Consider the following 15,188-nt stretch of genomic DNA (forward strand, 5'->3'; position numbering starts at 1 on the left):
AGTATGAGGGAAACCCTCTCCCCACAGGTGCAGAGACAGGAGGTCCACGGTGCACCTTGACATAGATGGATATGCTGGTGAATTTCATGGGATAGAAATATTGAAGGACCATTGCATTAGTGACGCCTGATTTTGATCTAATAAATCCTAGGTCAAATACCAAGAATCTGTATTTTTAACAAATTAACACGGTCCATAAGTGATTTGCAAGCACAATAAATTTGGGAAGCTGCTAAGAAATAATTCCCTTAGGAGTCCCGCATATCAAAGATAGTCACTGCATTTTCCATTTTGAAATCAATTAGTCACCGAAGTTTGGAAAACACCACTTAGAGATACTTGTAGGAAGAGATGATCTCGGGATGCAAGCCCTGCTGCGAGCATCCCTCTGTGCACAGCGGCAGTATCTAGTCAGTAAAATGTTCGCTCCCTAAATGGAGCAGAACGTTTTCTGTCTCACATTCTGATAAGTCAGTGTCTTTATTAAACCAGATGACTCCGCAAGTGGAACAGAGCTGGAGAATGCACCACACTGAGATTTATGAAGAGTAATATGAGATGACAATTGCCTATCACCAATGGCGGCAGCCGTCTCTTAGGGAAAATAACCAGACTCTCTGAAGTCACCTTCTACTGGAATCTACTTAACCAAAAGCAACCAAAACTGCTACTGACATCACTTCAATTAGGATCTAATACTCAAAACATTTTTTATTCCCATGGTCTGTTTTTCATTTGACAAAGTAATTTTTTTTTTTTTTTTAGCCAGGGCTGGGTTTGAACCCGCCACCTCCAGGATATGGGGTCGGCACCCTACTCCTTTGAACCACAGGCACTGCCCAAATCTCCATCTTTTTTTTTTTTTTTTTTGCAGTTTTTGGCCAGGGCTGGGTTTGAATCCACCACCTCTGGCATATGGGGCTGGCACCTTACTCCTTTGAGCCACAGGTACTGCCCATTGATGAAGTATATTTACTTTGGGTCATGTTACCTATTGTCTTAAAAATTATCTTTAGTGTTTCTAGTATTAGTATGGACTTGGATGAGGAATAATTAGGGAGCATGAAACTTTAAATATTTTCTGAGAAACAACAATGAATGAATACCGAATGGTTCAGATGTAAAATTAGTAAAAATGTTCAACTGCGTATGCAGGAGGTAGTGTGTTCTAGGCACTGAGTTGGCCATTAGCTTGAATTGTAAGCTTTAATATAGTCATATAGATTGCAGCAAAAAAATGAGCTCCAAATGAGAAAAATGAATTGTGAAGTCATGAAGTCCTGGGTAATTCCACACACCCTTCTGCAAAAGTTCAATGTGAATCTAGTTATAATAGATGCAAAACCGTTTTAGAGCGACTTTGGGGAATTGCCCAGTGAGTGTGCATCGCTGAAACGTCCCACTTCCTCCTTCCCGGCACTCCCGTATTAATAGCTCCATGCTTTGAGAGCGCACTTGAAACTGGAAACATTATTTTCCTCATGGATTACTTTATGCATTGGCGTAAAAATTCATTTTCTAGAAGATGAAATGATATTCTTACCCGTTTCACAGCTGGGTCCGGTGAAGCCTTGTGGGCAGGCACACACGTTAGCAGCAATACAGGCTCCTCCGTTCCTACAGCCGTCTTTGCAAAATGCTAAAAAATTCAAATGCATGATTTCAGCACTTTAGAAGTAGTTTAATAAACTCCAAACCCAAAATGTCATCAGTTTTTGAAGATATGGACATCAAATGATATGAGTTCTTATAATTTCATATTCATATAACATTTTCCAAATACGTAACCAATTTCAACACGGTTTGTAAAAACAGTACCAATGTTAAAGAAATACTTCACCCATAAAACAAAATACTGACAATTTTTAACCAAAAAAAAAAAAAAAACCTCACACAACAGAAAGTGTATAAAAATGCAGATTGCTTCCCATTATAACAATCCAACGTGAAAATAAACCTAAACAAAGGCTGCTATCCTAGGTAGACAAACTACCAAGTAGAGAATAACAGGAAACAGGAAGTGACTGTCTTATAAGGCTCTGACCATTCTACACATCGGTCAAAGTGTGAAAATATGAGGAAAAAATGCCCATTCTTCAAAAATTTCTAAGCAAGTCCTTTTGATCAATTAAGCAATAGTAAGAAAAACTTGCTAGAGTGGTCTTCCAGGAGAACCCCACGTTCCTGCTAAAGATGGGTCAGGATTCAGGATGATGGGCAAAGACATTGCATACAGAGCCTCTTGTCTGAGTGGATTTAGGAACAAGATTTCTGTGAGTAGGAAAAGTAACCAAGGTCTGAAACGCTGTAGGAGTGATCTTTGGAGATGTGGTGCCTTTAAAGAAGCACAGAAAAAAGGGAGAGGAAACCAAGGCAGGTGAGCAAAACAAGAAGTGAGGCAAACAAGACGGGTGAGAACGAGCTTCCTTAGAAGCTTCTACTTCACCTTCAGCTGCTTCTTCAGCTCTGTGAGAGTGAGGGGCTGCTTCATCAGCCTTCCTGACCATCATGAATGAATTAGACCAGCTTGTTCCAGGCCTTGGGGCAAGGTTTTTCTCGAGATTTCTGTCATGTGCTTCTTCTAATTAGCTATGATATACTTTCTCAGAGTAGTAAAATGGAAATCTGAAATTCTGGTCCTACGTTAAAAAGATGGGCCCCAAAAGGCCATTTCGTGTCTTTGGTTCTAGGTCCTAAGTCTGTCCTCATCCTAGGCAAAACAAAAACAATATAGCTCAGCAAGGACTTGCAAAGGAATTTAGAATTCAGAGGTCATAAGGAACAAAGAGTATACCCAGGTTGCAGTCTGTTGATACAGCACAGATCTCAGTGATACAAATCCTCCATCTACACTCCTTGTAACTCAGCCTTTTCCTATTCCCATCTGAGATGCACACAGGAACTGGAGAGTCACTGTTCAGGAAATCTGCAGTCCTAACTTCCAAAAGAATTTACAGGTCCTTGAAGTTTCACCTTCTTTCAAATATAAGAATTATCTGTCTACATCCACTCATGGTCATGAGTTCCTTTTCTTACAAACTTCATTCTTCATATTAAATAGAAACCAGAATAAAGTAGAAATAAGAGACAGAGAAGCTGTAAGGCTCTCAAATGAAACTTTAAGCGTAAACAAACTCTCAGGACCACAGGCTTTGGAGAGGAGGTCCTAAGGGTTGAGCTGTGCAGTGGTCTCCGCTTATCTAGAGGAGATATATTCAAAGATCCCAAGTGGATGCTTACAGCCATATATAGGGGTATTGACGTTCCCTATATGTACCTGTCTATGATAAAGTTTAATTTATAAATTAGGCACAGTAAGAGATTAACAACAATATCTAATAATAAAATGGAACAATTATAATAACATGCCAGCATCACTACTGTTGTGCTCTGGAGCCATTATTAAGTAAAATATATGTTCCTGGAATACAAGCACTGTGATGCATGACAGTTGATCTGATAGCCAAGAAGGCTACAAGTGACTAGCTAGAGCACGGACAGCATGGGTCTGCTTGACAAAAGGACAGTTCACACCTGATGAGGAATTTAAAGCTTATGAATTGCTTATTTCTGGAATTTTCCATTGAATATTTTCAGACCACGGTTGATCATAGGTAACCAAAAACATTAAAAGTGAAACTGCAGACGAGGAAAGACAACCATATTACAATGTGGACTCTAAACGTCTAGCTTTTAATAGGATTTGTCTGGAGTTGTCAAGCAAGTATCTGTGGGATTTGAACTCCAATATGAATAGGCCCTTCACTATGACCTACACTGAAGATTTCTATTGAAAAAAACATTTTTTTTTTTTTAAAAAGACAGAGTCTCACTCTGTTACTCAGGCCAAGGTACCATAGTATCAGCCTCACTCATAGCAACCTCACACTCCTGGGCTTGAACGATCCTTCTGCCTCAGCTTCCAGTGTAGCTAAGACTACACTACACTCCGTTAATTTTTTAATTTTTAGTATATACAATGTTTCTCTCTTGCTCACACTGGTTTCAAACTCTTTAGCCCCAGGGATCCTCCTGCCTTGGCCTTCCAGAGTGCTAGGATTACAGGCATTAGCCAACATGCCCAACTTCTATTGTGTTCTAAAAACCAGAATAATCCCCTGGCTCTTCAATGTCTGGCTCCAGAGTATTGTTGCACAGCAAACTTTTAACAGCCCGTGCTCAGAGCAGCTGAGTTAACAACCCTTCCTTGCTCTTTCCTACCTCCCATATCGACAGTATTGTAGCAAATTGAGTTCACTGAACTAAAGGACACAGTATATTTAAGGGATGGGCAGTTTTGAAGCTTGAAATGCAAAAATTAGACAAATCATATGACAAAAGATGGAATATAAACTTTATCATATGGGATTTGGTAGAGTTTCCCAAATGGTCCTTTATTCCTTTGTGAAATAGGAGATAAGATCATCTGACGAAGATGAAGAGGATAGTGATGGAAAATGAGTGAGTGAGTGGATAGTGATGACTTACAGTTGGATTATTCTCTGGTGGAAATGGAACTCTGAGCTCCACAGGGCATTTAGAAGAATTATCAATTGCCACTGACAAACCAGCCAAACCGGGAAACAGCACAGAGACCCAACATGCACAGCCCATCAATTTTCCACAGTAATGCCCAACAGCTCACAAAGAGCAGAGCAGACAAATCTGACAGAAAGTGGAGGTGTTTCACCAGGGATTACGGCAGTATGATAAATGAGTTGATGGTGGAAAAATGGCCAGAAAAATGGCCGTCATGATATGCACATGTTTGGGCTCAAAAAGAAACATCTGCAGCTGGAAGACGGGTAACCTGGATGCAAAGACAGGTTCAAAGAGATCAAAGATCTAGAGTCACAGAAGGAACAGAACGAACAAGCTGGGAAGAGAGTAACTTGGGATCAGGCAATAAAATGTTAAAGTTTAAGGTTTCCAAGATGGAGCAGTTCGAGGATGTGGCCATGGGTATGGTTTGCTAGAAAGAAGCAAGGAACATGAGGTCAAAAGTGTTGGCCACTTAAACATGGAAGCAGCCAGGAGGATGGCAAGACCAACAGGAGAGCTATGGGCCACACACCCAAGCTCTGGGTGATTCTGGGGAGTACCTAAAAGGTACATATTAGTGAAGAGACATAGCAGAAGGTAGAGATAGGCTGCATCATGCTTAATAGAAAGTTATTGGTATTCAAACCTTTTACCTTTGCATGTGGTTCCATTCCCCGTGTAGCCTGGTTTGCAAACGCAGTTGTGTCCTCCAACGGTGTTGAAGCACAAAGCATTTTCATCACAGTTGTGCTGATTTGTGATGCACTCATCATGTTCTGAAATGAGGAACAGAATTTCGTTACTCAAAAATGTATTTTCAAACTCACTAGATTTTCAACCACACCTGCATCTTGGTTATTGAATGGTAATTCTTTCAAGCACCGACATAACAAATGATATATTAAAGAAGACCCCAGGTTTTGAAGTATTGTATACTCATGAAGCACATCTATAGTCTACCAACACTGAATGCAAAAGGATTTGGACAATGGTCGGAAAGAAGAGAACGGAAGGGGAGGCAAGGATGGAGATTAATTCTCAGAAGTAGAATTGGAAATCAGCTGTATACAGTCTCTGTAGTTAATATTTGGGGAGTAATTCTCATGAAATAAATCTGCCACCTAACTCTTCCATATAGCGTATCAGTGGTGACAGGAAAGGGTATGAAATTGTATTGCTTGGGAGTCACGACCTGCAGGATAATGGAGTTGAAGTTCTAGGAGTTAGGTGCCTGCAGTTAACACCAGAATTCACATTTGCAGCCGTAAAGATACGTGTACAAACTTTAGAGGGTATTTTTAACCTTTTTTAGTTCCTTCCCTTCATAAAGAAAGTATTACACATTTATTAAATAAGACAAACTTGCTTTTATAATATGTGCAAATACAAACTGAAATATGTTATCGGTATGATACTTCTTTCAACTGCCTGGAACTAGACACTTTTGAAAGCACTGACTGACTTGGTACCCCAGCCCTGTGAGAGAGGTGGAAATGATACCATTATCACCATTTTAAAGATGGGTCAAGGGTGGCTCAGAATGTTTAAATAGCCTGCCTAAATTCACAAGAACATTAGGTAACTTCTAGCTCAGTGCTCAGCAAGAGCATAAATATAAGGAATGAAATGAGAAAGCAAACGTGTAACATCACAATCAGGCAGAGTGGGAAATGGAGTAGGTGAGGAAATGGACGCTAATTAGTTCAGCCATCTACAATCCCTACAGGGGCACGACTTATTATGTGGTCTCTTACGTCAATATTATTTAGGCCTAACAGTAAATATGTTAATAACTTACATCGATTAAGCCATTAGTTCTATATGATATAAACATGAAGGGTAAAAGAAATATTTGCTTTTCATTTTAAACCCTTTGTATTCCAGATATTATAATGGTAATATACGTAACATCCAAAAAAATTATCTTTGGCACATACAAAAAGGTAGACTAAAACCACTTAATTCAACTACCAAAATAGAATGCCCTATGTTTTACTTTTTAAAAATAAAGATTAACATTTTGCTATAAAAGTTTATGTCTCATGCTATATATGTAAGCACAAAGTTATGATAGGTTTAACTAGAGCTCTCTGATAACATTCTTAGAGATTATTCCCAATAATCCTTCAGAGGCTAGAAAGATTTCAATCACTATGGTTTTAGAATTGCATCAGTGGATATCTCGTTTTCCAAATTCCTGACTGAATAACCCAAAATTGTACAAAATTCCACCGTTATTATCTAGCATTGGAAAGTTTCACAGCTTTTTATAATCCATAAATACTATGGTAGCTTTAAAAAAAATGGTTGGATTATACATGGGTCTCCTGAATGGGGCTACCCGTGTCCCACCTCAAAACTTTAGAGGGCCCAGAATAGGCAGCCCACCTACCTCTGGGTTCTGCCGCCTGAAGCACAGTAAATCTAGACACTAAAGTTTGTACCTGCTGCCAATTTTCTTCCCAGTGCAATTCAAAGTGCTGCAGCTAATCTATAAATCTCTGTAACGACAGCCATCGGGGCTTTGAGGACAGCTGCTGATTGATTTGATGCTGTTTTAATCCCTGCCCTGGTTGTCCTCTTAATTAGACCATACTCACTGGGAACGGCAAGGGCCTAACAAGATTCAGTTTAGCACCCAGTATGATAATGTTCAATAAACGTTAAATAATCACACAACCTGGAACTTGGTTTCCTCTCTTGTTATTTAACTCTTATGGTTACTGAAACGAGTACGTGTGCTCCTAAGCAACTCAAAGGCAAAGACGGCTTTTAAAGGCATCCAGGCCTTCGTTCATTCACTGGGCCCAAAGTGTCCTTCTCCAAGGTTCCTCTAGAAAACTCTTACCATTTTTAAAGATTACACTCAAATGTTTTAGGTGAAGATACCCGAGTCTCCCCCTCCTACAGAGTTAGGGGCCACTGTCTATTTCCCCAGCACGATATACAAAGCACTGTTATTCCATTTTATCATAACACTCTGCTTCTCCTTGGTCCTCCATTTTCAAACTCCACCCTGGAGTTGTAAATTTGTAGACAAGAATTTTGCATTTTTCTTTGAATCTCACTTCAGCATTTAAAGACTGTTTCTTGAATAAATGATTAGGTGATTGGGCAAATAACTGAAGCAAGATAAAGACTACTTCCTCTGCCATCATTCAAGTCAATCACCATTTGTTCAGCCATAGACTAGCTGCCAAGCAGAGAGCTATTCAAATCCCAAGCAGGGCTTTACACCGATTTCACGACGGTGCTGTTCTATTTGATTCTGGACATTTCAAGGATACATTAAAGTAGCAGGGCATACTTTGAAAACAGAAAATATTAATTCCTTTACACTCTTTACACTATCACTTTAAATTTTTTTCCCAATACTTAAAGTTGGTTATAGTTATACTCATAATATTAACTAACCTGTGACCTTAGGAAAAGTCCTCTAAAATGCCTGTAGTCTCGCAGAAGAATCAACCTTAATTTGATATCTCTTAGCAAGACAGAATGCAAATGAAGCAATGAGCAACTATTCGGTAAAATCATCTCAATAAATAGTTAATTATTGCTGCCCCATGTCCAGTTTTTATCAAATGTTAATTTCTCACCCTTTCTCTGACTCACACATCCCTGCGGAGTCCACCACCAACTCACCAGTTCACCTCTCCATTTTTAATACTTCCATCCACATTTTTAAGACATAATAAGTGAAATAAAATAAGGAGGGAGATTCTCAGATAAAATTCAAATCAATGCTATATTATACCTTGAGAAGAGCATGTCAAGGGTTTGATAATGAATGAATTCCAAGGTTTATTTCACATATATTGAAAGGCAGACATTCAGATCTGAAGTTTAGAACATCTGGTCCATAAGACTCAATGCTGTCTCTCCATCCCCAGTAAAGATTTCAGGGTTCTTGTGTTACGACAATCTAAGTAACAGCTGGGATTAAACCAAAGGCACTCATTTCTAACTCTTCTTCATCAAAAATGCTAGCACATGGTTGGTCATGGCTCTAAACATAGGTACAAACGAGGTCTGGTATTAACTATTATCTGATTATTAGAAATCTGAGAATAAGCTCCATTACATTTAAGGCTAAACAAATCTCGGAGCAAGGAATAAATCTTGGATCAAACTGTAGGTCGGGTGTGGCGGCACATCCTGGAATCCTATAACAGTTTGGGAGGCCAAGGTGGAAGGATTGCCTGAGGCCGAGAGTTTGAGACCACCCTGAGCGACACAGTGAGACCTCCACTCTACAAAAAAATAGAAAAATTAGTCAAGCATGGTGGTGCATGCCTGTTATCCCAGACACTCAGGAGGCTGAGGCAGGAGGATCACTTGAGCCTAGGAGTTTGAGGTTGCGGTGAGCTGTGATGCTACCATTGCACTATAGGTAGAGAACAGAGGAGACCCTGCCTCAAACAAACAAACAAGAACATTAAAAAAACTATATATTTACAGTAGTGATTTTTCAACTGGTATGCCATGGTACACCAGTGTATCATGAGAGGATCTTAGATGTGCCACAAAAATTTCTAAAGATTGTTAATGAAATTATTTTCAAAAGAATTTTGAAGCACAGTAAGTATATTCTTTTCTTTATTCTTTTTTTATCAACATAATTTAAGTGTGCTCTGGAAATTTAACTATAGGTTCAAGTGTGCCGTGAAATAAAAAAGTTGATAAACACTGATTTAGAGGGATGATTTATCTCAAAAAATATATGTCGGCTTAGTCATTTTCCTCTAATATTTCTGGAGACCAGATTGCTTGCCTTAAGATACTAATGGTTTTTGCAGAAGTTCAACCCTAAGCATCATTCATCAGTGTCTCCACTAAAGTAAACACGAAGTGATCTGCCCTGGCTTGTGAACAGCATCAGAACAACCAGCCCACGGGGCTGCCATGATGAGACCTCTTGTTTTTCTAATAAGAATGACAAAAATAGGCTCGGCGTCTGTAGCTCAGACACTGGTGCTCAGACACACTAGGGCACCAGACACAAACACCGGAGCTGGCAGGTTCAAATCTAGCCCAGGCTTGCCAAACAATGACAACTACAACTACAACAACAAAAATAGCTGGGAGTTGTGGCAGGTGCCTGTAGTCACAGCTACTTGCGAGGATGAAATAAGAAAATTAAGCCCAAGAGTTTGAGGTTGCTGTGAGCTATGATGCCATAGCACTCTACCGAGGGCAACATAGTGAGACTCTATCTCAAAAAAAAAAAAAAGAAAAAAAAGAAAGAAAGAAAGAAAGAAAAAAAGAAAAGAAAGAATGGTAAAAATAATATAACATCTCTTTTCTGTCAAATTAAACTTTCCAAACTTGTCCACAGCTTCCTAAGACTTTCACAAGATAATCTACTGTAATCTTTTCAAAATGAGGCCAAAGTGAGTTTAAAGAATGTTCAGTTTTACATCTCAATTTCTAGATAGTTTAAAGTCTCTAAGAAAGAAGTGGAACTCCCTGCCTCCTTCTCCCTCCTTCCTTCCTTCTCTTCACAGATAGTTAATGGGCTGGTATATGAAGACATAGTTTTATAATTCATCAGATAATTTAAAATGTCCTTGATCAACTGCAATGTACTAGAACTAAGTTTAAAAGATAAAGTAGAAAAAATGAGAAAACTATATACTATTTTAATGAGCAATGTCAGGGAGGCAGTGTGATCTAGTACATATCCTAGTTTCCAGACGGGCTTGATTTTTAAAATGTCATTTTATCCTTGTTCTGTGGCCCTCGGAATGTTAGCCAAGCTTTTGAAGTTTAAAATGAAGAATTTAAGACCTATGTCAGAGAGCTGTAGTGAAGAACAAACTTAAAGGATGAATATAAAGATCATGGCAAATAATAGATACTCAAAAAATAATAGTTAGCTACGTATCTACTTAACTATCAGTGTGGGAATTTCTTTTACCTTCATTAGCTAGATAATATCCTCTCTTTTCCATTTCATTTTAATCCTGTGGAGAAAATCTAAATATCCCATGGAGTCTTCTTTCTTCATAATCTTTTCTAAAATCAAATACACTTTGGACACTTTTCTGACTCCAAAATGCCTGCCATCATACCAACCAACAGCTCTTCATTCTATTTCTTATAATCACCCTATTTACTCAATACTATAGAAAAATTTATTTACTGTCATTTTATCAGAAATATATGTCATTATAAGAGAAATCTATTTTGTAATACTATTAAAATGACTGCAAGAACTCGTACTTTAAACGTGCTCAGTGCCCACACCAGCAGCCACCCCCTCAAACTCATTTTTGACAACTAAGCATTGTTTATCCCTGTGCAAGTTTCTTGTTCACTGACCACAATGATTCTATACTATCTTCTGGTTATTCTTTAGTTTTCTTGGCAACTAGGAATCTGTTCAGATTTCCTTGCTCTGGCATGTTGGGTTTATTTTCTTCTAATCTTTTCACTGCTGTGCTCAGCCTCCTTTCCTAATCCTTATTTGACCAAGAATCAAAGAACCAAAGAACCATTCAGATTTCTTCCTGGTCCTTACAGTAATTTCACAAGGTAATCCAAATTCTGATTTTATGGGAAAAAAGGAGGTTTTGTTTTATTTCATGTTTCATGAAATGAGCTTTGTCTGAACACACTGTAGGACAATAGAAGTCCTGTAACCCTGAGCTGGAGGATTTGCATTTGTTTTCTCAACACGCGACTGTGGTTTTTGTGATGTGGTGCGAGTGCTCTGGAGGATACGAAGATGCATAATCTGAGAGTTGCTACCTCAAGAAGAAACTTTTGAACTATTTTTTTTAGAGATAGAGTCTCACTTTATTGCCCTCGGTAGAGTGCTGTAGTGTCACACAGCTCACAGCAACCTCCAATTCCTGGGCTTAGGCGATTCTCTTGCCTCAGCCTCCTGAGTAACTGAGACTATAGGTGCCCACAAACCCAGCTATTTTTTTTTGCAGTTTGCCAGCAGGCTGGGTTTGGACCCACCACCCTCAGGATATGGGGCCAGCACCCTACCCACAGAGACACAGGTGCCACTTGGAAATTTTGAACTATTAGAAGACTGATGATATGAATAGATCACTATGCTATCTTATAGAAATTGTTTAGTGCTATAAGAGAGAAGAGAGTAATAGTAACAGTGACAGTAACTAATTCTTGGGTGCTTACTCTATGCTCTCAAGCACCCAGCTAAGTGTTTTCATGCATTATCCCTTTTAGTCTTCACAAATGCCTAGTCGGGTAGGCAATATTATTATTCTTAGTTTACAAGTGAGAATACAGAGCTTTCTTTGGGCAATTACGTACCTGGTTCAACATCATACAGCTAGGAAGTGGCAAGGCCAGAAATCACCTTCAGTGTTGTAAAAGAAAAACTATAACCTATGAAGAACAATCTCATGAAGCTCATAGAACTCAAAGACATGAGGATGACTGAAGGGTCTGGGAAAGCATTAGGGAGGAAACTGGCCAGACAGGTGGGCCTTAAAAGCTAGGGAGGGTTTTAAGAGAAAAGGGTGAGGATGGAAAAGAGCAGTGAAAAAGCACAGGTGCAAAAGATAAAAGCCGGGGGGGGGGAGGGGGTGTAACAGGGCCCTCGGGAGCTTCAGCTGAGGGATGGCGAGGACTGAAAGACCAGGAAGGAGGAAGCGTTGGTAGGATCCACAATTCAACATGATTGTATTTGGTAGGCAATAAATAGCCACTTCCAGCAGTAGACAAAAGGTGGCGTAAAATATTAGAGTTGATTTTTAGGAAAATTAACTTAACAATAATGTGTAGATGAGAAGAGACTAACTTCCCTTGACAAAGTGGGCTCCTCATATTAGAAAGACAGCATTGCCCTCTCTTTTTAACCCCTCTTTCTCTTATCCTTGTCCTTCTGAGTGAGATGATTGCTGGGAGTTGAGATGGGAATCTGTGCAATACTGAGGAAGTAGGAGGAAGAAGATCAGAAGAACAAGAAGAGAGAGAGGCAGGAGGAGGGGAGCCCGTGGAGGAGGGGGTGGTGGCAATGACAAAGACAGTAAGCAGGAAGAAACCGGCCCTGAGCACTGTGCAGAGCACTGCTCGTGGGCGGCATGAGCACCGAGCACTGTGCAGAGCACTGCTCGCAGGTGGCATGAGCACTGAGCACTGTGCGGAGCGCAGCTCGCAGGTGGCATGAGCACTGAGCACTGAGCACTGAGCACTGTGCGGAGCGCAGCTCGCAGGCGGCATGAGCACTGAGCACTGAGCACTGTGCGGAGCGCTGCTCGCAGGTGGCATGAGCACTGAGCACTGAGCACTGTGCGGAGCGCAGCTCGCAGGCGGCATGAGCACTGAGCACTGAGCACTGTGCGGAGCGCAGCTCGCAGGCGGCATGAGCACTGAGCACTGTGCGGAGCACTGCTCGTGGAAAGCATGAGCTCTGAGCACTGCTCATGGGCGGCATGAGCACCGAGCACTGTGCAGAGCGCTGCTCGCGGGTGGCATGAGCACTGAGCACTGTGCGGAGCGTGGCTCGCAGGCGGCATGAGCACTGAGCACTGAGCACTGTGCGGAGCACCGGTCGCGGGCTGCATGAGCACCGAGCACTGTGCGGAGCGCTGCTCGCGGGCGGCATGAGCACCGAGCACTGTGCGGAGTCATGCTCGTGGACAGCGCTGAGCACTACTCGTGGGCAGCACTGAGCACTGAGCACTGCTCGTGGGCAGCATGAGCACTGAGCACTGCTCGTGGGCGGCATGAGCACAGAGCACTGTGCAGAACTGCTTGTGGGCGGCATGAGCACTGAGCACTGTGTGGAGGAGCACTGCTCATGGGCGGCTTGAGCACTGAGCACTGTGCGGAGTCATGCTCCTGGGCAGCATGAGGAAATACTTCAGGACCCAGGAGGAACGGTGAGGAGTTAGCACCCAAAGTCTAAGATTCAAATGCCCTTAGGGCAAGAATCACATCTTATTTCATACTTTACAGCCCCTATGCTTTCATGGAATCGAACTGAGTTGAATAGAGTCTGAAGTAGAATGGACAAAGTGACAGAGAAAGAAGGTGCCAGAACTGATGGAGCTCCAAAGTGGATCAATATTTAGGCCAAGAGGAAGAAGGGCATTAGATATCTCAGGTTCTTAACCTGGGGCTGGGTAGATGGTGTAAGAGGACTTATTATGTGTAGTGATTTTGTTGTTGTTGTTGTTGTTTGGGGTTTTTTATGGCAAAGAATAAAACAGAAAAGCAAGGACCATCTTAGAAAAAATGAATTTACTCAACTGATAGTAAACATTCCCCCACCCAAAATATGTCTGTTAGACAACCACCCAGATGGTAAACCCTTCAGTCTAATTTATTGATTGTCTACAACAGTGAAGGTAATAACTGGCAAAAAATTGGTTTCCAATGTGTATCTGTGAAGGATGCACAATCACTAAAGCAGGGTGTCTCAATCCCACGTGCCGAGCACTCAGAGGCCTGCTGGGGCAGGATATTCCAGGTCTTCCCACACGTCTTTTGCTTTTACTTCAAACACTTGCCCCAGGTCTGTCCCTTACTCTCAGCACATGACCCTAAGGACAACTTCACAGAAAAACACGCAGGTCCTCAGGAGGGAACATCCTCAGATATCACACCCACACACAGACAAGTAGCTCCATCTATTCTTAAGCTTTTCTTTCTTCCAAACAAAGAATCTGGGAGTCCCCATGGGCTCCTCCCTTCCTTCCCCTCACCCATCACACCCATCAGGAGACACATCACCTGAATTCTACTTCCTTGAAAGTTCTCATTTCCATCTCCTGCTCCATCCCCGTAGCTCTGCAGTGGCCAGAATTTGGGCACTAACTAGCTCTCTTTTGGATTGGGAAACAGCCTCATGGCAACACCACTGCCTGCCATTTGGTCCATCTCCAGAACATGATTAGAATGACTTTGCATAAAATCTGCCCTCCTCTGCCCTCCCCCACCTCCCTCCATTCTCTCTTCTCTCTTGATTTTCCTATTAGAGATCACCCTTATTTGTACTAGCCATCACGATACCACCTCATCATTCAAGCTTTCAGGACCCTTTTCTCTCACCAAACTGCACCACTGATGCACTTATAGAATTAATTTATCAGTAATCTCACTTACTGAGACTCTACTAAAGACCCGTTTCTCGGCCAGCCTCTGCGCATGTCTTTCCTGGATGCCTCCCTGCTTCCACATACACACGTGCTGCTCCCGCCCAGAAAGCCCTCCCTCACTTTTTATGCCTCACTCTCTAGTTCACCGCCCACTCAGATCAAGCAAAGCCTCCTTCTTCAGAAAACCTTCCTTGAAACTCAGCCTAATTTACACGACCCCTCTAGCATCTATCAAGCCTTGTGTTTAATTTCATCTTAACACTTGAAAGCCAGAATGTATGGTGGTTCTGGGAAAGGCTCTGGAGCCAGGCCACCTCTGTTCAAAGCCCGGCTCTGCCGTTTACCACCTGTGAAGATTAGGACAAGTTAAATCTCTCCAAGGCACCGTTTCCTCCTGCATAAAGTGGGCCTAATATTATAATAGTGAAGGAGTAAAATTCCCAGCAGGATCTGGGGTAGTAGTGCTCAGTAATCAAACAAGTATTTCTACAGTAAAAACGCAGCTATTCACCAAACCAAAAATAAAATAAAATAAAATAAAGACGAGAAACAGCCTCACATCAG

At 41.3% G+C, this 15,188-nt stretch overlaps 1 protein-coding gene across 4 annotated transcripts in view; it reads right to left on the reverse strand.

Annotated features, from left to right (window-relative positions):
- Window positions 1-15,188, reverse strand: part of NELL2 (neural EGFL like 2) — a 346,450-nt gene that overhangs the window by 86,740 nt on the left and 244,522 nt on the right. For all 4 annotated transcript variants that reach the window (XM_012807497.1, XM_003793552.2, XM_003793551.2 and 1 more), the window contains 2 exons: window positions 5,196-5,318; window positions 1,544-1,639 (listed from right to left, as the gene is read on the reverse strand). In XM_012807497.1, the coding sequence (XP_012662951.1) occupies window positions 1,544-1,639; window positions 5,196-5,318 (219 nt within the window). The remainder of the gene's footprint in view (window positions 1-1,543; window positions 1,640-5,195; window positions 5,319-15,188) is intronic.

Source organism: Otolemur garnettii, unplaced genomic scaffold, assembly GCF_000181295.1.
Source record: "Otolemur garnettii isolate 467f Iridium unplaced genomic scaffold, OtoGar3 scaffold00070, whole genome shotgun sequence".
In the NCBI taxonomy this organism is placed as follows: Eukaryota; Metazoa; Chordata; class Mammalia; order Primates; family Galagidae; genus Otolemur; species Otolemur garnettii.